Source organism: Elephas maximus, chromosome 1 (genome assembly GCF_024166365.1).
Source record: "Elephas maximus indicus isolate mEleMax1 chromosome 1, mEleMax1 primary haplotype, whole genome shotgun sequence".
Lineage (NCBI taxonomy): Eukaryota > Metazoa > Chordata > Mammalia > Proboscidea > Elephantidae > Elephas > Elephas maximus.
This window is the reverse complement of record NC_064819.1, coordinates 205,003,701-205,030,813: the sequence shown is the minus strand read 5'-3', so window position 1 is coordinate 205,030,813 and position 27,113 is coordinate 205,003,701. Positions and strand designations below refer to the sequence as shown.

The 27,113-nt window shown below is 35.5% G+C and overlaps 1 protein-coding gene across 5 annotated transcripts in view; it reads left to right on the top strand.

Annotated features, from left to right (window-relative positions):
• Positions 1 to 27,113, top strand: part of AHI1 (Abelson helper integration site 1) — a 211,167-nt gene that overhangs the window by 42,179 nt on the left and 141,875 nt on the right. For all 5 annotated transcript variants that reach the window (XM_049901705.1, XM_049901695.1, XM_049901686.1 and 2 more), the window contains exons 11-17: positions 2,435 to 2,567; positions 7,478 to 7,601; positions 14,706 to 14,935; positions 16,735 to 16,841; positions 19,903 to 20,021; positions 22,450 to 22,580; positions 24,413 to 24,553. In XM_049901705.1, the coding sequence (XP_049757662.1) occupies positions 2,435 to 2,567; positions 7,478 to 7,601; positions 14,706 to 14,935; positions 16,735 to 16,841; positions 19,903 to 20,021; positions 22,450 to 22,580; positions 24,413 to 24,553 (985 nt within the window). The remainder of the gene's footprint in view (positions 1 to 2,434; positions 2,568 to 7,477; positions 7,602 to 14,705; positions 14,936 to 16,734; positions 16,842 to 19,902; positions 20,022 to 22,449; positions 22,581 to 24,412; positions 24,554 to 27,113) is intronic.

The window sequence follows — 27,113 nt, the reverse complement described above, 5'->3', positions numbered from 1 at the left end:
ACTTTCAACCGTGTTTCAGAGAGGTCTTGAGGAAAGGTAGGTATAAAAATAGTTATGTAGATCAGCACTTCCCAAAGTGTGGTTTGGGAACCCCTGGGAGCCCCTGAGATTGTTTCAGGGGGTCCACAAGGTCAACCTGTTTTCACAATAATTCTAAGATAGTATTTGTCTTTTTCAGTCTCATTTTTCCCAAGTGTATACTGGAATTTTCCAGAGGCAGAATGACTTGGGATATCAAAATAAAATGAATGCAAAAGGAGTTATAAAAATCCGCCTGTATTTTATTTAGCCAGACATTAAAGACATTTTCAAAAATGTAAAATAGTTACATTTTTGTAGTTATTTTTCATAAAAATGTTACTGTTAACATGTTAGCTATTATTATTTTTAATTTTTTAATTTCTCAATTTTCATTTCTAATATAATAAATATCTGCATAACTACATAAACAAAAGCTTTTGGGGTCCTAAAAAAATGTTAAGACTCTGAAACATCCTGAAAACAAAAAACTCTGAGAATTGTGAGTATAAAGAAGGTGACCTGGAGTGGTGGGAAAAAGGTTCATTTAACACATTGGTGAAGCTTGAGATAGACTTTGAAGGGTGGCTAAGTTAGGGGTGGGTAAAGAGGAAGAAGGAAAAGTATTTCATACAAGAGAAAAGTTGTAAATAAATGGGAAGGGACCTGTTGTATTCATCATGCACTCAAAAATTTTGATGGCTGGAAACTAGAGTTTGTTTAAGAGAGAAGGGGGTAATGATAATTTAGGCCTACCTTGTGGGGTGTCTGAAATGGTAGCCTAGTATTTGATTGTGTGGAATGTGAGAAATAATGAAAAGATTTAGGGTAGGAGAGAAGTGTAACAATTGTGTTGGAGGACAAACTAATGTTAGCAAAGGTGTGTAGGACGTATTGAAGTAGGATACACCAAAATTAGGAAAAACTAGTAGATGGCAGTTGTAGTCATTGACGTGTGAGGTGTTAGGGGTCTAACCTTGGGTTAATGTTTGTAAAAATTAAAACTAAGGGATGAACACAAGAGAGTGAAGTAAGAGCCAGCATGATGTAGTGACTGACAGGTAGTAAGGGAAGGGAAAGAGTCCACGATTTTGAGGGCCTTTATGGTCATTATTAAACTTTCATCGAGTGCCTGTTTTTAATAGGGCACAGTATCAAGCCCTGGGAACACAAAGACAACTATGATGGCTTCAGTGATTTTCACCTAGGTGATCGGGCACAGAGTTTTCCTCAACTGCACTCCTTAGTCCAGAAGCAGCAGCAAGTGGTTATTAAACTTCTTACCTTTTCCTCCAGTTTTTATTCTGTTTTTAATCCCTCTTCCCCTTTCCCAGATCATCTGGTTAGAGAATGGCTGAAAAAGATTGATAGTGTTGTCTCTGGTACATTATTGGCACCTAATAAATAACCTGTGAAATTTCTCACCTTGTAGTGGGTGCTTATGACTGTGCTTCTTGAGATACTGCTAAATCTTGACCTCATTTGTGAACAATCTGATACCCATCTAGAAAGCAAGCCCTTGAACTGATAGTCTTTGACTAGGCCCATTAAGCTGGACTTGACCATCTGAATAATCCTTATTATTAGCTATAGATAACTAATAATGGCTACTCATAGGGTTGCTGCGATGAATATATGAAAAGACTTTTGTAATAACGTGCAACATTTATGTCACATAGTAAGGGTCCAATATATGTTTAATTTTCAACTTTTTAAATAATAAATACAGGAACTAAGACTCACTGAAAGTAGGAAAAAATAGAACTAGGGTAAATAAAAGTAAATAGTGTTTTCTACAGGGCATATTACTACCTAAAAAAAATTTAGTTTATTCTGGTTGCAGGTAATGAAAACATAAAAATTATGAAGAAATATTAATGAACGAGAAACCCATAAGGGGTAGTTACTTTGAAAGTACATTTTGGGAGGCAGCCACAAAAGATGGTTATTTTGAGACACAGAGTATGAACGTGAACACAGGGTGAACTAAGTTACAGTGGCCCTATAGGGTATTTATGGTCTTAGAACAGTTTGTAGCCTTCGCAAAAATGATGTATTAGTTGCTGTCAGGGAAAAAGGATGTGACGTACAGTTTTTTAGTGGTTTTATAAAAGCAGTGTGGCAGTGACAGCTTTAGAGTATCAAATATTTGAATCATTTTTCTAATCATATTTTACGTGAATTAAGTATTATTTTGACCTAGAATACAAGTTCACTTAATTTTATGGAGAACCGATGCTTTGTTTAGAAAGTAATTAACTAAGGTTTGTCAGCGTTCTCCTGATTTGATATTCTCTTCCTCTGTATCACAGCAAAGGGACTTTTTGGAAAAGCCACTTACAGGAATTGACATTAACAACTCGCCTTTGCATTTTAATGTTTCCTGATGTGTATTTTTAAAATGTGTGTTTTGTAGGCTTGCCGTATCCCAAACAAGCACCTCTTTTCACTAAATGCGGGAGAACGGGGATGTTTTTGTCTTGCTTTCTCCCATAATGGAAGGATATTAGCAGCAGCCTGTGCCAGCAGGGATGGATACCCGATTATTTGTGAGTAGCAGCCCTATCTGTTTAATCTGATTGTTATCTCTATAGTTTGCATTCTTTGTTTTTTAAAGTTTGTTTAAATTTTAGCTTGATTTATCCCCCAGTACTCCAAAATTAAGGAAAACAGATTTCTTCAAAGTAAAAGTTCTTTTATAATAATGTTCTATTTGTCTATATCTTTTCAGAAATAACAAGAATGATCAAATGAAGGGTGGTAAATTTATTTTTAAAACATGGTGGAGCATTGTGTGTAAGCATTTCTATTTTAAATTTAGAAATGTGAAGGGTTAATAAATTTCACGGGGATTATTAGTCCAATGTGGTTAGTTGATACTCGTGATAATTTGAATTATGAAAACCCCCAAATCTGTTATGTACCAGAACACTAATATGTTGGCTCAGGAGTATGTAGCTGAAGACTTCTCAGTATGATTAGGGAAGTCAGCAGAAAGACCAAAAACCCCCTCTCAACTTACCTTTAAAAAATATAGGCAACCATGTTAAAAAGAATTGTTTCTGTAACTTCAGAGGTTTTTTTTTTTTTTCCCCAAGTGTGCGTTAGCATATTCTTCTAGACTTAGAAGCATTAAATATGTACCCTTATTTCATGCTCAAAAATGAAAACCAGCTCTCCTCAGAAGGTATAGCCAGATCCTCACGGACATCTGCTCTAAGCACATAGTTGTGTTGAACTTTGCTCAGCTTCATACAATTTGTTACTTGGATAATTCACTTTATGAATTTCATTGAGAACTCATAATTGACTTGATTGATGTTTAGTAGATATTCTTCCTCATGAAATATTGATAGCTTTAAAAAAATACAGAGTTCTCTGTGTAGTAGTTTGATTACAACCATACTATTTTTAAAAATCACCAAAAAACTATACATAGCACAAAAGAAGATTCTTAGGAAATATACCCCAAAACATTAATAGTGATATCTGTCTTTTGGGCAGTGGAAGAATTATTTTCGTTCAGTTTTATGTTTTCCAGATTTTCCGTGATAAATGTGTTACTGTATGCTCAGGAAAAATAAGCTTGTTCAAAATGTTAAATGGATTTAGATATAGTTATGACTTAAATCTCACACAATAAAAGAATATATGCTCATGAAACTTGCCAGGTGGCTGTCCAGTAAGTTACTGGTGTTACCTGATTACTAGTATTAAAAAAAGAATTGCACTAAAATCGCTTTGATGCTGTCCTTTTGAGATTTATGTTCCCAGATACATTTTGGCTTAGGCCAATAGCAGAATTACTTTGAATTGCTTGCAGACATTTTAACCATTGATGATAGGAGTGGTCCATTGATAGGACAGCAGTGAAATGAAGGCTGTTTGGGAATTTGAAAGTTAAATGGTATGATTCATACACTGCCTTATGACTTATTCCAGCGCATTTGGCACGTTGAAGATTTTAGCTTTGCAGGTGATAATGGCGCGGAGACAAGTTAACTACATCTGATACAATTAAAATGGGAAGAAAAATCCAAGACATGGAAACAGATACTGAGTCTATTGGTAGTATCTGTGGTCACCCACTTCACTATTATAATTAAGTTGAACAATGCACAGACTGTGGAATTGATTATTGTAATTATTGCTACTTAATTTGTGTTTAAATGAGAAAACATGTATGAGTAACAATTTCTGCTTTTCTTCTTACATTCTTGGTATAGAGTTGCGCGACCATCACCATTATCTAATTTGAGAACATCTTCATCACCCCAAAAAGAAATCTCATAACAATTACCAGTCACTCTTTATTCCCTTTTTTCTCCAACCCCTGGCAGCCACTAATCTACTTCTTGGTTCCTGTGGATTTGCTCATTTTGGACATCTCATATAAAAGAAATCATACAGTATGCGGCCTTATCTTTTTGGCTTCTTTCACTCAGCATGTTTTCAGGGCTAATCCATGTTGTAGCATGTATCAGTACTTCATTCCTTTCTGTTGCTGAGTAGTATTCCCTTGTATGGATTGCCACATTTTGTTGATCCATTCATCAGTTGATAGACATCTGTTTGTTCCACTTTGGGACTATTATAAATAATGCATGGAGCCCTGGTGGTGCAGTGGTTAAGAGCTACAGTGAGCTACGGCTGCTAACCAAAAGGTTGGCAGTTTGAATCCACCAGGCGCTCCTTGGAAACTGTGGGGCAGTTCTGCTCCTTCCTATAAGGTCACTATGAGTCAGAGTCAACTTGACAGCAACAGGCGTATGAATAATGCAGCTATAAATACATGTGTAGAAGTTTTTGTGTGGACACGTGTCTTCAGTTCTCTTGAGTATATGCCTAAGAGTTGGATTGCTGCATCTGTAGTAATTTTATATTTAGCATTTTGAGGAATGCGAAGCTCTTTTCTAAAGTGGCTGTGACAGTTTATAATTCCACCAGCCATGTGTGCAGGTTCCAGTTTCTCCACATCCTTGTCAACACTAGTTATTGTCTGTCTTTTTTATTAGAGCCACGTTAGTGAGTGTCAAGTAGTATCTCATTGTGATTTTGGTTTGCATTTTCCTAGTGACAAACAATGTTAAGCATCTTTTTTATATTATTTGTTTTTGCTTTCTGATGTACTATTATTTTTTAATGGAGTTACTTTTAATTGTTTACTTGTAAGAGTTCCTTATGTACTCTAGATACAAGTCCCTTATTAGATACATGATTTGAAAATATTTCCTTTGATTAGTGGTTGTCTTTATACTTTTTTGATAATGTCCTTTGCGTACAAAACTTTTTCATTTTGACGAAGTCCAGTTTATTTCTTGTTTGTTGTGCTTTTGGTGTCATATCTAAGAAAGTGTTGTTAAATCAGAGCTCACAATGATTTACTGTTATGTTTTATTCTATGAATTTTATAGTTTTAGTTTTTAAGGAGCCCTGGTGGTGTCGTTGTTAAGTGCTCTGCTTCTACATTTTTGGGAAATATTTGTCAAGGATTGAATCCATTTGGCCTGGGCTCTTTTGGGAAGTTTTTTTTTTTTATCACTAATTTAATCTCTTATTTGTCATAAGTCTATTTAGATTACTATTTAGATTTTATATTTCTTCTTGAGTCACTTTTGGTAGTTAGTGTCTTTCTACAAATTTGTCCATTTCATCTAGGCTGTCTAATTCGTTGGCATACAGTTGTTCATAATACCCAAACCAAAAATCAAACCTGTTGCTGTTGAGTCAATTCCGACTCATAGCAACCCTGTAGGATGGTAGAACTGCCCCATAGGGTTTCCAAGGCTCGAGTCTATACGAAGCAGACCGCAACTTCTTTTGGAGCGGGTGGTGGGTTCAAACCACTGACCTTTCGGTTAGCTGAGTGCCTAACCACTGGGCTACCAGGGCTCCTTATTGTTCATAACGGTCCCTTATAAACCTTTTTATTCTGGTAATGTTATTAGCGATGTCTGCTCTTTCATTCCTGGTGTTCATAATTTGATTCTTCTCTGTTTTTTTTCTTGGTCAGTCTAGCCATAGGTTTGTGAATTGTATTGATATCTTTAAAAAATGTTTTTATTTTGATTGTTTTCTCTTATTATCACTCTTGTTATTTCTTCCGCTTGTTTTGGCTTTATTTTGTTTTTTCCTAGAATCTTAAAGTTGAAAGGTAGGAAAAGGATTTGAGACATTTCATCTTTTTTTTAATAAAGGCATTTACAACAGATTTTCAAAAGTCCTTAATTGATACCTGGAAGTGCTTCTAGAAAGCTTAGTATTTTAGAGAAAAAATAATTTTACCACTAGGTGGGAGTAGAGACTTAGAAACTTTGTAATTAAGTGTTAAGTGGTAATCTTAGAAGATTTCACTGTATGTATAACATTGAGTAATATCCTAGCGGGGCCCATGTGGAACAGTGGTTTAAAGCTGCAGCTGCTAACCAAAAGGTTGGCAGTTTGAATCCACCAGCCACCCCTTGGAAGCCATATGGGGCAGTTGTACTCTGTCCTGTAGGGTCGCTATGAGTCAGAATCAACTTGACGGCAAGGAGTATGGTTTTTTTTTTTTTTTTTTTTGGTGTAATGTCATAGTGCTTTGTCTATCAGGGAAACCCTGGTGCATTGTGGTTAAGAGCTACGGCTGCTAACCATAAGGCCGGCAGTTCAAATCCACCAGGCACTCCTTCGAAACCATATGGAGCAGTTCTGCTCTGTCTTACAGGATCACTATGAGTCCGATGGTCGCGGCGGGGAGGGGGGACGGGGGTTTTTTTTTTTTAGTCTGTCAGATTGTATCTCTGTTGATTCACTTATTATACTGATAGTTTCAATATTAGACCTTTTTCCTGGCAATACTACAGTTTAAATTTCTCATTATTTCACCTAACTAAAATCTTGATTGAAATTTGATTTTCAGGTAAAATAATACAGTAAAACCTGCGAAAGCTGGTACCTGTGTAAGAAGGACAACTCAGATATTTTCCACTAAAATGAGCAATAGAAAAATGGCAAGACTGCATACTGTCAAAGGCAGAAAACTTGTGAGACCCAGAAAAATAAGGCAGTCCCATTGAGTTCCAGCTGTCACAGGTTTCACTGTATCTCACTCATGACAGCTAAGTTAAAAGCCCAAATTGTAGGATACTTAAAGTTAATAGCAATTTAAATATGTTATTTATTTTTGATTAATAACTTGAATATTAAATATTCTTAGAAGGATCGCTTTGAACAGGTGAGAATGACTTTTAATTATAGCATATTATAAATTTTTATATGTCCAGATTCTCGCATCTAAAGTGTGTAAAAAACTATTCTTACATAGATTTTCAAACTTTGCACTGCAATATCTTTGATGATAATTTTCTTATAGACAGCACTTACCTTACGTCCAAGTTACTATAAGTAAAGAATATGTGTATTGCTGGGTTAAGAATTCTGTGTCTGGAACCTACTAATTTCTAAATATTTTTATTAGTATATGAAATCCCTTCAGGACGGTTCATGAGAGAATTGTGTGGCCATCTCAATATCATTTATGATCTTTGCTGGTCAAACGATGATCGTTACATCCTTACTGCATCATCTGATGGCACTGCCAGGTTAGTATACTTGAGAAGTACTTATTGTATATGCTGTCCATGATCAGGAAAAGCAAAGATAAATTGAGTGTGCCGTACCTGTTCTTATGCTTTTGCCATGTTTTACCTATCAAGGCATCGTCTAAATATGCATCATACAGACTGACTGATTACATAAGCAGTTGTGAAAACCTTTTTCTTGAAGATTCTCTTCTTATATACATTTTATATATGTAATATATAACAGGAGCCCTGGTGGTGCAGTGGTTAAGCCTTTGGCTGCTAACCAAAAGGTCAGCAGTTTGAATCCAGCAACCGCTCCTTGGAAACTCTGTGAGGCAGTTCTACTCTGTCCTCAGTGACAGTGGGTTAATATATAACATTTCTAGTCCTTGGTGTCTTTAAATTCTTGTTATGTAAACTGTTTTCTTAATGCTTGTGAAGAGGTTATTAAACAACTGAGGTTTTTTTCTAGAATGTAAGCTCTTTGGCAGCATGAACTGTGCCTTCACTTCTGGCTTGGTACAGAGCTAGAATACAGTGTTGTTTAGTGCATAGCTATAGGCTGAATACCTGATCATGCCCCTTATGTTTTAAGAGCTTTATATTTGGCGAATATTTGCATTTTTCAGAATGTTAGTCTTTTTAAAATAATTTAGTCCCTTTTAAAAAGTGTTAAAATAAAACTTTTGAAAAGTTATTTCTTAAAATTTCATTTACATCTTTTTTAGCTGCTTGTTCTACCTTGTGTGTGTGTTCTGAAAATACTGTAGACAGTTTTTCAGGATGCTTCTATATCTCATATTTGCCGGGAGCCCTGGTGGTGCAGTGGTTAACATGCTTGGCTGCTAACCAAAAGGTTGGCATTTCAAATCCACCAGCCTCTCTTCGGGAGAAAGATGTCGCAGTCTACTTCTGAGAATGCTTACAGTCTTGGAAATCCTGTGGGACAAGTGTACTCTGTCCTCAAGGGTCACTATGAGTCAGAATCATATTGACAGCTGTGGGGGTTTTCTTCCCCCCTCCTTTTTTTTTTTTTTTTAATTGTTCTCTAAGTGAAAGTTTACAGTTCAAGTCAGTTTCTCATACAAAAACTTACACATTGTTATGTGACCCTCGCTGCTCTCCTTACAATGTGACAGCACACTCCTCTCCACTCCGTATTTCCCGTGTCCACTCAGTCAGCTCCTTTCCCCCTCTGCCTTCTCATCTCACCTGCAGACAGGAGCTTCCCACATAGTCTCATATGTCTACTTGAGCTAAGAAACACATGCCTACCAGTATCAGTTTGTTTTATAGTCCAGTCTAATCTTTGTCTGAAGAGTTGGCTTCAGGAATGGTTTTAGTTTTGGGCTAACAGAGAGTCTGGTGGCCATGACCTCTGGGGTCCCTCCAGTCTCAGTCAGATCATTAAACTTGGTCTTTTTATTAGAATTTGAGGTCTGCATCCCATTTTTCTCCTGTTCCATCAGGGATTCTCCGTTGTGTTCCCTGTCAGGGCAGTCATCGGTGGTAGCTGGGCACCATCTAGTTCTTCTGGTCTCAGGCTAATGGGGTCTCTGGTTTACTGGCCCTTTCTTTCTCTTGGGCTTGTACTTTCCTTGTGTCTTTGGTGTTCCTCATTCTCATTTGCTCCAGGTGGGTTGAGACCAATTGATGCATCTTAGGTGGCTACTTGCCGTGGGTTTTTTTTTTATATTTGCCACTTAATTTGATCCTAACAGCTGTTAAGTGTATGCACATTGTTCTCTCTACAGAGTAAGCAACAAACACTTAGAGCAGTTGGAGATGCTCTCCATCTTTACTCTGATTTAGCTTGCTTTCTGCTCTTTTGACACGTGGAGACTTCTAGTCTCTGGACCTCTTCTACTCATTTTATCAGCCTCTTTCTCTTTATAAAATGTCTGGTTGATCAAGATATTATCATTATTATTTAGTTTTTATTTAAATGAAAAAGATAGGAATTAGTGACAATTTACATTCCTGTCTCTTTAGCTGGGAACCTACGATTGTTGTTGTTGTCATCCCTAAACAAAGCCCTCAAGAACCTATCTACTTGTTTTTTTCTTTCAGCACAACCGTTCTGTAGGATGTCAGGCAATGCTGGTAAAAATCCATGGCCTGAGTGTGAATTTGTGAGTCTTAAAGTCACCTGAGGTCTCCTCTGCTGAGCATTCCTTTTACTTCCCTTTATTCAGTTCCCTTTTCTCATTCCTCTGGCAGCAGATCCAAACCTTACCACTCATCAGGTCGCCTATACTAAATGCCAGTCTTCCCACTTTGTTTAGATTGCTAGCTTCATGTAAATTAGCCAGACGTGGACTTCCTGTATTTTCCTCCTCATATCCATAAGTTCACTCACCTTTATCTCTGTCTGCTTCTCTTCATAAAGAGGTACGGGTGGACTCTGTTCCGTCTATTATTTCCTACCCCTTTTACCTCTTTAATGTATTTCTTTCTGTTGACTTCCCCCCCTCATCTTAGAAACATGCTCAAATTTCCTTATCTTAAAAAATCTTTTTTTCAACTTTTCCTGCCTTTCAGACGACCCCATTTGTTTCCATTGTGCACCATCAGGAGATTCTGTACACATTGTCTCTGCTTCTATCCAGTGAGTCTGGCTTTCACACCCACCGGGCTGTACAGCCTCTTTAAGAATCCAGCAGTTTCTTGCTAATCTTCAAATTCATCGGCCAGTTTTAGTTCTTAATCTGTTTGCTTTCATTCAGTAATTGACTTTTGCCCTGTCTTGACAGTTTTTCAATTCATTGTTTTCGTTATCATGAATTTCCTTACTTTTATGACTGGGACCAACCCTAATATTTATTCTCTTTGTCTGGTTTCTTTTTCTCTGCCTCTTCCCCATGAATTGATCCACAAGACCCTTAATAGTTGTCTCCTAGATTTTTATGCTTCTCCTAGTCTCTCTTAATCTTCTAAATTTCGAATCTCAATTATTTCTAGTTCCCAGTTCTTTACCGAGTTTGCGTTTGTTACATATTTCCACCCAGATAGGTTAGTGGCACCTCAAATGTAAAACCAAACTTACCTCTCTAGGCTTTGTTTTTTCTTCATTTAGTGTTCTTGTAATACATATATACGTGTGTGTGTGTGTGTGTATTTGTAATGTCATTCTAATCTACTGGGTCTCCCAAATTCAAAGTAGTATTTCATCTCTTCCTGGGTTTTCCAACATTCCTTCCCACATCCAGCCAGCTCTAAAGCCTGTCAGTTCTCCTTCCCAAAAGGCTCATCATTCCATCACAGTCTCTCTATCCTCACTGCTGTTGTCTTAATCCAAGCCCTTATTATTTCTTGCTAAAACTGTCGCTACTAAACTTTCCCAGTATTCGATCTCTACCTCCTCCCTCTTTGCTGTGCCAAAATTATCTTTCCAAAACCATCTTTCATAATGATTTGATTTAAAAAAATTTACCCATTGTCCATTGGAAAATGCCCCAGTTCCTTAGCATGACCTAACAGGCATGGCCTTCATTAGCCTTACGCCATTCTCTTTTGCACTTCCTTGGTATCCTTTCCTCTCCCACAAAATCTTTTGAAATACCCTTTAGCATCTTAACTTTAACTTCTTCATGCCTTTTTATTTACTCTTCCTATGCTTATCCCATTCTTTCTAAATAACTCATTCGTTCAGCATTTACTAAGTACTTTTTTTGAGCTGTAGTATGTTTCTAGTCATCTTTTTAAACCCAGCTCAGATTTTCTTACTTCTTGAAGCCACCTTGGATCTCCTGATAAAACATACCAATTATAGTGTAGTATACATTTTTTTTTTTATACAGTATAATATAGTAAGCCTACATTTTTCTTATGTAGCCTTGGAATTTATATTAAGATACCTTACATCATAAAAATATCAATGTCAAAGGATTAACTGAGTAAACAGTGAAGCGTTGTTGCTAGAGCTAAAAAAAAGGATGAGGTTTTTGTAAGAGAAGGAATACTTGTAATGAATAAACTAAAGTCAAAAGGAAGAGAATCTTCCCAAAGGTGACAAGAGTATGAATTCCTGCTTATGTATTCTTCTGAGCCTGTCTTCCTGAGGATCACTGTGACATGTTTCAACGGTGTCACCTAAATAACTATTTTCTGCTAGTTAGCTTTCTGCCATATGTTGTGATTGTTAGGTGCCATCAAGTCATTTCTGACTCAGAGCAACCCCACGTACAACAGAATGAGACACTGCCGGGTCTTATGTCATCCTCACAATTATTGTCATGCTTGAGCCCATTGTGGCAGCCACTGTGTCAGTCCATCTCCTGTTGATGTTCTTCCTTTTTTCACTCACCCTTCACTTTGCCAAGCAGCATAATGTCCTTCTCTAGGGACTGGTCCCTCCTGATAATACATCCAAAGCGTGTGAGACGTAGTCTTACCCTCCTTGCTTCTAAGGAGCATTCTGGCTGTACTTCTTCCAAGACAGATTTGTTCTTCTGGCAGTTCATGGCATATTCAGTATTCTTCACCAACACCATAATTCAGAGGCATCAGTTCTTCAGTCTTCCTTATTCTCGTCCAGCTTTTGCATGCATATGAGGCAGTTGAAAATACCATGGCTTGGGTCAGATGCATCTTAGCCCTTTCATCTGTTAAAGAGGTCTTTTGCAGCAGATTTGCCCAGTGCTGTGCATCGTTTGATTTCTTAACTGCTGCTTCCATGAGCATTGATTGTGAATCCAAGTATACTGAAATCCTTGACAAAGTCAATATTTCCTTTGTTTATCATGATGTTGTTTATTGGCCCAGTTGTGAGGATTCTTTTTTCTTTACGTTGAAGTATAATCCATACTGAAGGCTGTATAGTCTTTGATCTTCATTGGTGTTTCAAGCCCTCTTCACTATCAGCAAGCAAGGTTTTGTAATCTGCATCTCGCAGGTTGTTAATAAGTCGTTCTCTAATCCTGATGCTGTGTTCTTCTTCATATAGTCCAGCTTCCTGGATTATTTGCCTAGCATGCAGTTTGATTAAGTATGGTGAAAGGATAAACCCTGATGCACACTTTTCCTGATTTTAAACCGTGCAGTATCCCCTTGTTCTGTTGAAATGAGTGCCTCTTGGTCTATGTACAGATTTCTCATGAGGACAATTAAGTGTTCTGGAATTCTCATTCTTTGCAATGTTATCCATAGTTTGTTATGATCCACACAGTTGAATGCCTTAGTATAATCAATAAAACACAGGTAAACATCTTTCTGGTATTCTCTGCTTTCAGCCAAGGTTCTTCTGACATCAGCAATGATATCCTTCATTCCACGCCCTTTTCTGAATCCAGCTTGAATTTCTGGTAATTCCCTGTTAATGTACCTCTGAAACCACTTTTAAATGATCTTCAGAAAATTTTGCTTGGGCTTACGCTAAATTCCCTTCTCGAGTTACTGTTAGAATAGCCTGTGTTTTTCTCAAATCAGCTGCTCCTAACACAGTCAGAAAGGCTTTGCCATGTGTAATCGCTCCCAGATAGGCTGTGTGCCTGTTGCACTTCCTCTTTGTACACACTGTTTTAAGTTTGATATGCGTTTTTGGTATGTTTTATTTTTTTTCTTTCCCAATTCTAATTATTTATGTGTGTGTGTATATGTGTATGTGTGCTCTTCTAGTCCATACAAACGTGTATATCTTTATAGTCTTCTCTCTCCGTGATTGACCTGATTTTTCCCTGAACTCAAGAATACATGCTGTAGAATCTTGAACCCTGTCAGTGCCTGGGTAACTGAGGCCATCATTGATACCAGTTTAATTTTTACACCAAAAGCATCATTTTGGTTTAAAAATATTAAGTCTGTTTTAATTGAATTAAGATGTTTTGAAGATATGTTGCCTCATGTCTGCTTGTTACGTAATACACAAATAATGCTGCTAAACTTTATTAAGAAACTGACATTTTTACCTTTTTAGCTATCTTCTTAATATTCCTTCCAAACTGGTGATTTTGCTCTTTTTAACAAGTACCACATTTCATGTAGCACATGTTCATAGAAAGTGTTATATGGTGAGAGTGTTTATGCAATAACACATGTGCTTTATTTTTACTTGAAAACAGGGTCTTTCACTTCCCTCATTATTAGTTTGGATTCTTAGTAATTAAAGACCATATCCTGTATTTTAAGCAGCTGTTGAGAAAAAATGTTATTCTTTATTAGCAACTGTGGTTTTTTTCTTTCTTTTATTGATAATTTTGAAAAGGAATTGTTACTTTAGTTCTTAGACAGTAATTAAAAGGATAAATATAAAGCACTTCCCCATATTAAAAATTAATATATTCTACTCATTATAATAGCTTAACCAAACGTATAAAAACAAATACACCACACTCATTTTGCTAGATTTTGCCTATTTTTACACTGACTAGAAATGCTAAGTGTCTAAAAGAGCCACTGAACCCTTAAGGTTTACTGTTGTGTCAAAACTGTAGAAGTTATAATAATCTTAAAAAAAAGAAATCGGCCATTATTTAGAGGAGGAGATAATGAGAGTGTTAAATATAATGAAAGTGTTTAACGTGGGCTAGTTTGTTTACTGTCAAAATATCATAATTATGTTCATCTTATTTTACTCTAAAATTCATATTGCCGTTTCAGTGGCTTTTAAGTCTTTGAGATCTTTATGTTTATTGTTTAGGCTTTGAAATTATAAATACAAACTCTAATAGACTATCCTATGCTAGAAACCCCACTAGTATGCACTTCGCAAAAGGATTATACACAGTCCAAGGAGGAAATCATTCAAATTTCTGCCTCTGTTTTATATTTTATGACTGTTGTACCCAGTGTAATATTTTACCAGCTATTTGGTGTGTGTTTAATCACTGTCAAAAATAGTTTTAAAAATAGCCAAACATAACCAAATACAAATACAGATTCCATTTTTCACAGTATAGATTAAATTAGTGGACAAATTAAGCATTATACTTGATAATAACTTTAAGAAATCTCTGTCAAGATGTGAGGAATTCCACTTGAAACACGTTTTCATCATATTTTTAATAATTATAAAATTTATTTTACTATCGGTTGTCACTTGCGTGTTTGAGGCCCAGTTGGCTCTGTTGGTTCGTAGAGAAAATTTGGCCCTTCAGAAGTGTGTAACTTTTTTGTCTTTTCTAGGATATGGAAAAATGAAATAAATAATACCAGTACTTTCAGAGTTTTACCTCATCCTTCCTTTGTTTATACGGCTAAATTCCATCCAGCTGTAAAAGAGCTAGTGGTTACAGGATGTTATGATTCCATGATACGGATATGGAAAGTTGATATGAGAGAGGAACCTGCCATATTGATCCGACAGTTTGACACTCATAAGACTTTTATCAACTCTCTCTGTTTTGATACTGAAGGTATGTGTGTCAGAGAACATGCTCCAAATGAAGACAAGTTGCAGGAAGATTTTTCATTTGACTGGGTTAACAGTTATTTGAGCTTGAGAGATTTTATGTATCGATGGTTGTTTGGCATATTTAGATTGATGTTTATTTGACAGGTCACATGATAGACCTGGGTATAGATTAAGTACTGCAGAAGTTCTGCTTATAGTTTTAAGGCTACTAATTCCTAAACATTTAGATAAGAACCAGTCATGCAACTTCCACCAAACTGAGTCCAGCACAACTATATGGTACCCACCTGGCACCACTGACTGCCTTGACAGGGATCACCATAGAGGGCCCTGGTCAGAGCTGGAGGAAAATGGAGAACAAAACTCTAACTCACAAAAAAAAAAAAAAAAAAAGATCAGACTTACTAGTCTGACAGAGACTGGAGAAACCCCCCGAGTATGGCCACTGGACAGCCTTTTAACTCAATAATGAAGCCACTCCTGAGGTTCACCCTTCAACCAAAGATTAGACAGGCCAATAAAACAAAACGAGACTAAAGGGGCACACCAGCCCAGGGGCACGGACTAGAATGCAGGAGAGGTAATAGGGAACCCAGGGTCAATAAGGGGAGAGTGTTGACATGTCATGGGGTTGGTAACCAATGTCATAAAACAATATGTGTACTGATTGTTTAATGAGAAGCTAGTTAGTTCTGTAATCCTTCATCTAAAGTACAGTAATAAAAAAAAATTATTTTAAAACATCCATAAAAAAAAATTAAGGCCAACCAAGGATAGAAAGGGGTCTGAAAATACTGTCATAATAAGAAAGAAGTAACTCTCAGATTGTAGAAGTGAGATGGAGAATTTTTTCAAATATTTGACCATAAGCTATCCAAATGTGGAAACCCTGGTGGTGGGGTTAAGTGCTACAGCTGCTAACCAAAAGGTCAGTAGTTCAAATCCACCAGGCACTCCTTGGAAACTCTATGGGGCCATTCTGCTCTGTCCTGTAAGGTCGGTATGAGTCAGAATCAACAGCAACAGGTTTTTTTCGTTTTGTTTTTAATCCAAATGTGAAAAAAAGGGAAATCGGTCTGTGTTGCTCCAATGGATAGGGGGTAGGACCAAAGCTCCAGAAGACAGATTTTCTCTGCTGAGAATTAGAAAACACATTCTAATACACAGAACAGTTCACTGGTTGAACAAGCTGCTTTGTAAAATAATAAATTCACAGTTCCAGAACAATTGTCAGTAATTATGTGTAAGATATTCCTGAGTGGGTGTGAAGTTGAACTTGATGGTCTCTGCAGTCCCATTGAACTATAAGGTGGTTTAACTCTAAGAATTAATGTTAAACTGGAACCTTGAATGGATTTTTTGATTATTTTTTGAGTTCCTACTGGGTCTCAGGCATTAGGCTACCGGTATGTATTAGAATATGGGTATTTTTCCAGAAATGTAAGGTATATTAGTTAATAAAGATGAGGGGATACAGGTACACACTGAATTAATCAAATAATCTGTTTGACTTTGGAATATAAGCTGTATACACATAGACTGAGATGCTCATTTCTTTTTGTATTCAAATTCAGGCAAGTGGCAAAGGGGAATAAATCATCAAAAAATAATTTGAAAGATTAAAGAATTCATTTAAAAAGAATTGGAATTTAAATATAAGTTGTGTTTTTTCCAAAATTGAAATCTCTTTTAGTAGCCCTTTGATTCTTTGACTGTTTTACTGGGATGTGATTTCCCCAACTTGGTACTATTTCTGATTCTGTGCAACATTCATAAATGAGTTATTTTTTTTTTAAATAGGTCATCACATGTATTCAGGAGACTGCACAGGGGTGATTGTTGTTTGGAATACCTATGTCAAAGTGAACGATGTGCAGCACTCAGTGCGCCACTGGAGTGTGAATAAGGTATAAAGTTGTATTTCACGTCACAGGATTTAATTAGAGAAATTCAAAAATGACCTTAATATCAATGTCAAGACATTCTGCTCTGTCTTTAAAAAAATAACAGTTTTTCTTAGTCCCTGAGAAGTCAATCATCATTCCTTCCTGATGGCTGCTTAATGATGACATGTGACTTACTGAAAATTTTCTTCATTTTGGTCAAGGTTTACCTTCAGTTTTTGAGTCCCAGTCTGCACTTTGGCATTCAGTGATCCATTAGATGAAATTTATGCCGAAAAATGAGGTGTATATTATATTACTGACTATAAGTAATAACATATTTTCTGCTCTCCCTGTCCTTTTTTCTTGAATCAGTAACATTTTTGTAAAAATACTGTGCTCGGTGTTCTTTCAGAACGATTGTCTTTCAGAATTATGTAGTTTATTGGGTTTGTTATTTAATCACAATAATCATTTCTTTTGAAATTTGCTAAATAGGCAGAAATAAATGAATAACCTCTTCCATTTTATGGGTAGAGTGTTTTTAAAGTGTCTTGTATTTTGAACAGTTATGTCAGTGTATATTTTTTACATTTGGTTAAAAAAATAAAATGAATCTTTAAACTTCAGTTTGTTTTCTATAAATTGGTGTGGTTTCTACATGTAAGTTAAACCTTTGTTCTTAAATTTGTCATAATAGATTATGATAGCAGTTGTCCTAGTTTGAGGAAGACACTCTAAACATGAAGAATTTCCATGAACTTTAGTTAAATCTATTGAGTCTGTCAGATCTGTTTAAAAAAGTCTGACGTATCCTATTTTTAGTCATCCTCATCTGGTTTGTCAGATTAATGAGTGATGTTTTGTCAAAACCTAATTTTATACACTTTGAAAAATACTGTCTAATTACTTGTAAACCTGAGGGATTGGCAAGGTTCCAAAGGCACCAGTTCTAATTATTTGAGTATATAAAGCAGAAGTTATTTGCTATAAAAAGCAGAGTTATTATTTATTATAAAAATTATGTGTTTATTTACCATAATTAGTATCCAGAAAACAAATTTACCTTGAAAATCTGCAGTTTGATGATTACCTCAGATAGTCAGAAGTTAGGAAATGAGCTCTATGCCTTTTTGGTAGCGATGGATCACTGAATGCCAGAGGGCAAACTAGAGACTGTGGTTTGATTCATTCTGTGTACTCTTCAGCCAGCCATATGGGGAAGGCTGTTACCCTCCTCCCTCTCTTAAGGAGGAAGTGTCCGTGTGCTGTTTCACACACTCCTTGGACCAGGTCAGTGGCTTCAGTGTAAGGGGTTTTTAAAATTTTTTTTTCAATTCTGAGAATGAATATGATAAAAAAAATATATATATATGTATATATACATATATGGAGGAAATCACTAACAAATACTACAAACACCAAATCTGCCAGCGCTTTCTCAAATTTACACCTAACACGTGTTGTGCAGTTTTGTTTTTGATTTTGCACATTTGCATCTCTGTGTAAGTGTTGCTCCAGTTGCTCAAACCCCCAGCAGTACTTCCTTCATCCCCAAACTGTTGTGGTGCAGCTTAGTGAAATCCCCATCTGTGGTGTCAGTGTTTGACGTTCGTTTTTCTATAACTTTAAAAAAATAGCTGACAGCAGGTCTTAGTGTTAAGCACCTGTAGCAGGGACTCAGCTACCAACACTGGGGCTGCAGCAGTATTGTAGCACACTGCTGCTGGTGCCACCCCACCTGTGAAGAGGAGACCCTCGAGGAGAAGGGAGCAAGAAGGAGACCCCTGAAGCAAGAAGAAGGCTAATTTAGAATTCTGCCCACAGTTTAAAGCAGACTTTTCTTTGATTCTGAGGGCTTTAAGCTCAGCAATTTTGCGTTTGCAATTTTTTTCTTTGTCTCAGAAATCCAAACAAGGACCTTTGGTAATTCTTCCTGTGAAAGGAAGTCTTGTTCAGGCAGGTACTCTTCAGTGTTTATGTCTTTCTTGACATCATTAGTTGGCCGTCTTCTATAGCTGTCTTAAGTATAACTACCAACAAAATCCAGAAAAGTAAAATTACGAGTTAAATTGTATTTCAGAATAAGATTCCGATAACATCTCTTCCAGGATGCGTAGAAGTGTATGACTAAAAGAATTTGAGGTTGGAGTAGAATTTGAAAGTTAATCCTGTACTTACTTTTGAATTTATAAAAATCGGAAGCTACAGGACCGATCGCCTACACAAGTCACAGCCTTCTCTATCCTGAGACTAAAAGAACTAGATGATGCCTGGCTACCACTACTGACCATTCTGACTGGCGACACAATAGATGGTCCTGGATAGGAGAGAAAATTGTAACACAGAACTCAAATTCTTAAAAATAAAGCCAGACTTACTGGACCAGTAGAGACTAGAGGGATCCCGAGACTATCACCCTGAGATACCTTTAAACTTTGAACTAAAACTACTCCTAAAAGTCATCTTTCAGCTAAATAATAGATTAAAAATAATAGATTAGCTCATAAAATAAACAATGTCGCCTGTGAGTACTGTGCTCCTTAAAAGGAGAAAAATCATCTATATGAGATCAAATGGTCAACATTTACCCTAAAGCAAAGATGGGAAGATTTGGAGGTGAGGGAAGTTAATTAATGGAAACTGAACAACCAGAGTGGAAATAATGAGAATGTTGCCACAATGCGGAAAATGTAACCAATGTCACCGAACAATATGTATAGAAATTGTTAAATGGGAACCTAATTTGCTGTATAAACTTCCACCAAAAAAAGCAATAAAATATTTAATGGGAAAAAAGAAAACGAAAGCTTCCTTATATGATGACAAACTAAAAATAGAATGTTAAAAGAGGTATTTGTTAGAAGTGCTTCTGGTTTGGGGACTGACTAATTTTGGGAAAGTGGATATACTACAAAAACACTAATTAGATAAGGTGTTACATAACAAAAAATAACATCTCTGCAGATTTTTCAACTCTATTTTACATCTCTCAGCCAAATTGTTTAAAACTAATTCTAAAGGTTTAGTAGTAGACAATCTTTTTGATAGGGATATTTTATATTTTTTTTTTTAATCATTTTAGGAAATCAAAGAGAGTGAGTTTAAGGGGATTCCAATAAGTTATATGGAGGTTCATCCCAATGGAAAACGTTTGTTAATCCATACCAAAGATAGTACTTTGAGAATTATGGATCTCCGAATGTAAGTATATTTCAGTATATACAGGATACAAAGAATAGAATAAGTAATGAATTAATTCATGTTTATAAAATGCAGCAGTGGTTCTCAGCCAAGGGCAGTTTTTCATCCCAAGGAACATTTGGCAATGTCTGAGACACTTTTGACTATTGCTATTGATTTCTAGTGGGTGGAGACCACGAATACTGCTAAGTAGCTTACAATTCATACAACAGCTTTCCACACAAAGAATTATCTTGCCCACAATGTGTGAGTAGTGCTAAGGTTCTGAAACCCTGAGAAAATTGTTTTTAATTTTCACAGTTAAAGAAAAAAACATCTCCCTTCAACAGTGATGAATGTCTTTTATCTCTGTGGTGTTGGTATGGTGCAGTATGATGTCTTAACTGAACGAGAGGACTTTTGATTAATACCAAACCAAGAAACCAAACCCGTTGCCATCAAGTCGGTTCCAACTCACAGAAGTACAGCCTTGCTTTACGTCTTTAATTCCTAACTCAGGCACACAAAAGGAAAGTATCCTTAGTGTAAACGAGAGAAGCAGATTCTGAAAGCCAGCATATACCTCCAGTGTGTTTTGGTTTTAGTATTGGAGTTCCTGTAAAACAAATGAGAGGAAGTGATTTTGTTAGATATGATGCTATTAGGTATTTTATTTCTAAGCATTACTCTGCTTAGAAAGGCAACGTGGTAATCTGTATTCGTTTAATTCTGCAAATATCTTTCTAGGCCTGATCATTAAGCCCGTCAGTATTTCTGTAGAGCTGTTCAAGACACTGGTATGAGTTGTGAGGGAGAATGACAAGCAGAATTACTGCATCAGAAGTTTATGATCTAGTTGTTTGCCCCCAAAATAAGACACAAAGCCTTTAATTAGACTTAAGCATGGGATATTCTGGGACTGGAATCTACTTTTTGATGATGTTTTTGTTGTTATACATAGCACCTGTGTAATACCTGGCAAGTATCAAGTACTCAAGATGTATCTAATAAATATAAATATATCATAAAAGGATCTTTTTTTCAGGGCCATAATAAATCTGACAGCTATAATATAGCCTGCTGTTAAAGGCTCTATGGAAAAGTTGGCCTTTGAGCTTGGTCTTGAGGGATGTGTAGAACTTAGACAAGAGGAGACCAAAGATGGAACTTTTTTCTGTGGGATGGAAATACAGTTCAGTGTTGGAGTAATACAAGGTATATTCAGGGCAAAGTGAGTTAGCCAGTATATACGAACATAGGTTTCTTGATAAAGGGGTATTGAGAGAGAAATGTTTAGAAATAGAGATTAAAGTCAGGTTCTAGGCCAGGCTGCGGTGTTTGGTTATTCTCTTTATTTATTGTATACAGCTTACGATCATGCTTGGGCTCTAGAAAGTACTGCTTAGATTCACACACTACCTCTTGCACCTCTTACTAGTTGATTAACCTCTATGCACCACTTTTTCCTTATCTCTCAAGTGGGAAAATAATACATTGAACTCAAAACGTTTTCGTGGGGGTAAACTGGTTAATACAAAGTAAAGTACTTAAAAACAGTATAGCACATAGCAAAGGGTCCAGAAATGTTTGACTTGGAACCCCAGGTCTGGGAATTTATCTTAAGAAAATAATTGTAAAACAGTGCAAGCATACATACATAAGATTGTTCAGAGATATCATGTTCATGGTAGGGGAAAACTGGAAACATCCTCAGTTGTTGTCCAGTAATAGAAAATTGATTAAGATATGTTTAGACAATGATATACATATACCCACTTAAAATGATAAAATATAATCTTTATTTCCTGACAAAGAGGGCCATTATTCATGATTTATTTTGAGTGGGAAAAAAAAAAAGCCAGTTACAAAGCAGTACATATGATAGCTTCTCTGTAAACCAGAGATGATAATAGTACCTACCCAAACATAGCGCTAAAGCGTTTGCTGTTACTCGTAAGTGAAAACGTCTGGAATGTTGTACACCATATTTAATAGATAATTTTAATAATGTTTCTTCATAGATCAAGTCCTGTGTGATTTTAAATTTTATCATGTAGAAGGAATATAAGAATTCTATCCATTTTTTAGTAGCCAGTTCAAATGGTACTTCCATAAAGTAGTCTCTGATCTCGAACTAGAATTAATCTCTCTTATCCAAATCTCCAAAACACTTTTCCTGGTTTTTTTTTTTTTTTTTTTGTACTTTCTATATTTTCCCCCTGGTTTACATTGGTACATGTCTTCTGTCTCATGCTAGATCAGAAACCTTTTAAGCTCAGGAACCGTCTCTTTTTTTGTTCTGCATCCCTCAAAGAATATCTCCCACATAACAGATTCTCAAAACTGTGTTTGTTGAATTTAAATGAAGTATTTGAAAGAAACATTTTTCTGCCATCTTTTAAATGTGTCAGAAGGTTACATTTGTAACATTTTTTTTGTTTGTTTATAGATTAGCAGCAAGGAAATTTGTAGGTGCTGCAAATTATCGGGAGAAGATTCATAGTACATTGACACCATGTGGGACTTTTCTTTTTGCTGGAAGTGAGGATGGTATAGTGTATGTTTGGAACCCAGAAACAGGTAAATATTAATTGATCTTTAAAAAAATGTTTTTGTTTGTTTTTGGTTTTTTAGGAAGTATGAAAACCCTTTCCACTTTATGAAGTAATTTTCAAGAAAATTCTAAGTTCAAATTTTTAATTATGTATTTTAAGATTGTAGAGGCAACAAATGGAACTCAGGTATAGTCTAAGCTTATACTAAATTCTATTCATTGTTGTTGTAGTGTTTTCACAAGTTTAGAATTTCACATAATAATCAGGGTTTATCCTTTCCTTACCTATGAGATATTGTTGATTTTAGAGAAATATTTAATGAGGACTAATGAAAAATACAAATGTTATGAAATGAATTTGGAATATAGCTAGGTATCCAAATGGTCTTCACCCACAGTGTGTTTTCATTAGAAACGGGAACATTCCTGTCAAAGATGCCTGGAACTTAAATAGAAATTTACTTGCAGTACTGGAAATTCTGTTTTCTCCCAATAAAATGAACTCTTAACATTGGAAAGTTTGTGTCTCACCTTTGTTTTTTAAAAGAAAAAGAAAAGCTAAAACTACATGAACATTTTGTTAGCAAGAAATTGAGTTTTATCAAATTCACTTAGAATTTTTTTAATGAACAGTGTTTGATTTAGCCTTGTTCGTTCCCATAACCTTTCCTTTAGGCATTTTTAGCTAGTTACTTAGGTGTTTTTTTGTACTGATTTTTGATACATGCCATCAATTCAGAAATGTTACATCTCTCTTCCCTTTCAATAAATTGGTCTAAGTTCGTTACTTTTTGTGATCTCCTCACTGATTTTCATAGAGTTATACCCCTCTGCTTAAGGCTTTTTTCAGCCATTTAGAAGCATAGGTATCTTTCAGGCAGATGGCATCTCACACAGCCTCAGGTAAAAAAATATAAAAACTAATCCCTTGTGGAAACCAACCCCAACCAGAGAATTTCTTCAGTTTTAGAATCCTGTAATTCCTCTCTTCATTCTACACAGAGTTCTTTGTTAGTTGGAATTTGCTCAGCTTTGTCAGAACTCACAGTCAGATAATTGCTCTACTTCTTTCTAAATCCTTTGTCTTGTGCCTTCAAAACCTCATTGAAGGGGTTGGATTGTGAAGTAGAAAGAAGAGTGCCAAAGAATACACCCGCTCCTCACTTACGGACATGGTTAGGTTCCAAAGACCAGGTCATTATGTAAAAATTGGCATTATGCAAAAATGGAGGATGACTACATCATTACGTAATTACCAAATTATGCCATTACATAAATGCCAAATTATGTCATTACATAGTTGCCAAATCATTGAGAATCATAGCTCAGCCAAGTTGACACAAAACCTTAACTGTCACAGCCAGTGTTACTTGCCTGACACCTTGGCATACGTTACTGCCTGACATATGTTGTTAATGTGCAAAATAATTCGAGAGTAGATTTTTTACTATTGTTAATGCGAAACGTCGCATAACGAGAGAGTCAATGAGTATAGAGTAGGTGTACAATAAAAATATTTTAATACAGTGGTACTCAAATACTTATAAAGTATTTGAGGTTTTTCATATAAATAATATGAGTTTCAGCATTACTTACTATAAATATTTTTTAATAAGTTGCAAAATAATCTTGTAATGCATAACCAAAAACCAAACCAAACCCGCTGCCGTCAAGTTGGTTCCGACTCATAGTGACCTTACAGGGCAGGTTAGAACTGTCCCATAGAGTTTCTAAGGAGCACCTGGTGGATTTGAACTGCCAACCCTTTGGTTAGCAGCCATAGCACTTAACCACTATGCCACCAGGGTTTGCATAATGCATAAGACAGTACAAATTATTGAATGTCTTTTCTTTTTAGGAGAACAAGTAGCGATGTATTCTGACCTTCCGTTCAAGTCACCCATTCGAGACATCTCTTATCACCCACTTGAACATATGGTTGCATTTTGTGCATTTGGGCAGAACGAACCAATTCTTCTTTATATTTATGATTTCCATGGTAAGTCCATGACTTAACAAGAATATTTAGAGTAATTTGTTTTTACATTTAGACGGAACTAAGAACCATAAATTCTGTGAAAGCTATTATCCTTTGTGTTAACAAAGCTTTCTTGAATATACTCTAAGAACTGGGCAGATTAAATAGATACTATTATTGTGCTATATAACATTTTATTTTTCTATAAGCATGATTATTATTGAATTTAAATATAGGCAAAAGTATACAAAATGATTGTGCTCTTATCTTGAAATTGCAGAAATGTAGCCATCACTTTCTTTGTATACCAATTTAAATAATTGAAATTCACCTAAAAATTAATGGGGGACATATTAGCTAAATCTAAAAGGTAAAGTAACATTTTTGGGAACAGGGATCTCTAATGTTATCAATTGAATAGTAAGTTAATTTCTTATGCTATACTTTTGTTTTTCCTAAGCTTACAATTTTAGTTAAGTTGTAGCTTTGAGAGTTTCTTAACATTAAAAAAAGGCAAAAAATCAGATGAAAACCAGACCTGGAATTAGAAATTTAAGGTCTTTTTCTGCTCTGAAATTACCGAATCCGATGATTCTGAGAAATAATAAAGAATAAGGTGACTTTGTACACATTTTTAAGGAAGAGTATAGCATTCTAAAAATTACTTTTTATCTGTTTTTCATAGGTTTCTTTAATTTTTGTACTGAAATTAGGATTTCTTCATTCTGTATTGTACTAAGTGTGGTTGCTCTCAAAATTGTAATTGCATTTTCTTCCTATTTTAATTCTTACACAAAAATAAAAGATCTTTATTAGTTTCTGACTTGTTTAGATAGTGTCATCATTCCCTGTTTTTGATAAGCTAAGAAGGCTCACACATATATATTGTACCTACACAAGTGTTAGAAGTGCGTAAATATACAAATTGTATATAGGTAACATTAATGTGGAACTATTTGGACAAAGTATTTTAAATTAATGAAATGTCCAAAGTTAAGTTTATTATGTTAAAACAGAATCAATTAGTTAGTGATTGTGATAAATACTGAGTTATTAGACATTGAGATACATTGTCACCCTAGAAAATAATATATGAAGTTGAGATTTAAAGAACACTGAGAGGAAGTAATTAATTTCTGCAACACATATTCAAATTTGTAGAACACTATTACTGATGGTAGAATTGTCAGTACCATTTGTTCTTACAGGCAAATGTTAGCAAAAACAAACATTGCCTGATCATGGGAAACGACAGATGGATTTCTCAAACGAGCCAAAGTCCAAATCTGATGTCTAGTTCAAACTTGTATCCTGAAACAGTTCTTTCTTTGTAGCCACTCTAAATCTTCATATAAAGGGAGAGAGTTATACCTAAGTACTTTATAATTGGGACTGTTACACAGGAAATAGGCAGCACAGTTATTTCCTCAGACTCTTAAGAGGTTAGAGATTATTTCACAACTGTCTTCATTCACATTCTAATTTGCTTTTTAGGCTTTGGAAATTTTCACTAATGCAAGTTAAGATTCCACTGTTTTTTGGGTTTTTTTAGTCTTCAAGTAGTTTGTTTTTGTCACTGACAGAAGGATTTCATAATTAGATCAGCCCAGGAGAGTTAGGTTTGCCAATTTGGTTTTTAGACAATAGGCATTGAGTGTAAGAAGCCCGTTCTAGAAAGGTAGTAGATAGAGAAAAGCTCGAGGAGTCTAAAACAGGAGTTTTAGTCTCAGTTCTGTTTACTTCAGTGACTTTGCATAAGCCCCTTGCCTTTCTGTAGCTCCATTTCCTTATATATTAAATGGTGCTATTAATAATTGTGCTCTACCTAAAAGGATTATTTGTGAGGATAATATAAGAGAATAACTGTGAAAATGCTCCATAAATTGATAAGTACTGTATTGAAACGAACACAGGCAACAAAAGGTAAAATGGTGTTAAGCTTATCCAACCAGTATACACTTGACTTTATAGGAACTTAAGTTTTAAGAGGCTGATAAGCATCTTTATATGAAATGGAATTAGAAAAAAGTTTTTGTGTATTTTTTTCTCTTTGTGACTCTCTCTGTTTTTCAACTTTTTGTTTATTGAAGTGAATGCCTTTCCAGATAGACTGTATTGGAAAATAAACACATAAAGTTAAGAACATGAATGGCATAGTTGTACTATCTTAAAGTGGAGAAGGAAGGATTACGTGAGCATTTTAAACAGTTCAAATAATAGACATGAAATTAAAATTATTTCATGCAAAGTATTTAGAACGCAGTTTTTGATATCTTAACACACCTTTTCAAACAAGTTAAAACTCAGTGTGTTTCAACACATTTTCCCAACTCTTTGCTGCCTATTTTTAAAATGAGGAAACTTAGGAAGAAGTTAAGTAATCTCAAGCAATCCAAGATTTGGTTCAGTTCTTGTGAGCGGCATATATCCATAAGAAACTGAAACGTTGTTTCTGACTCTAGAATAGTTTATTCATTAAATGCAGGCCAGTATCAAGTCAAGTCATCTTCAAATATTTTATTAAAAATTATAGTATTTCCTATTGACCTATTACAGTTTACCCTATATTTTATTTATTTTT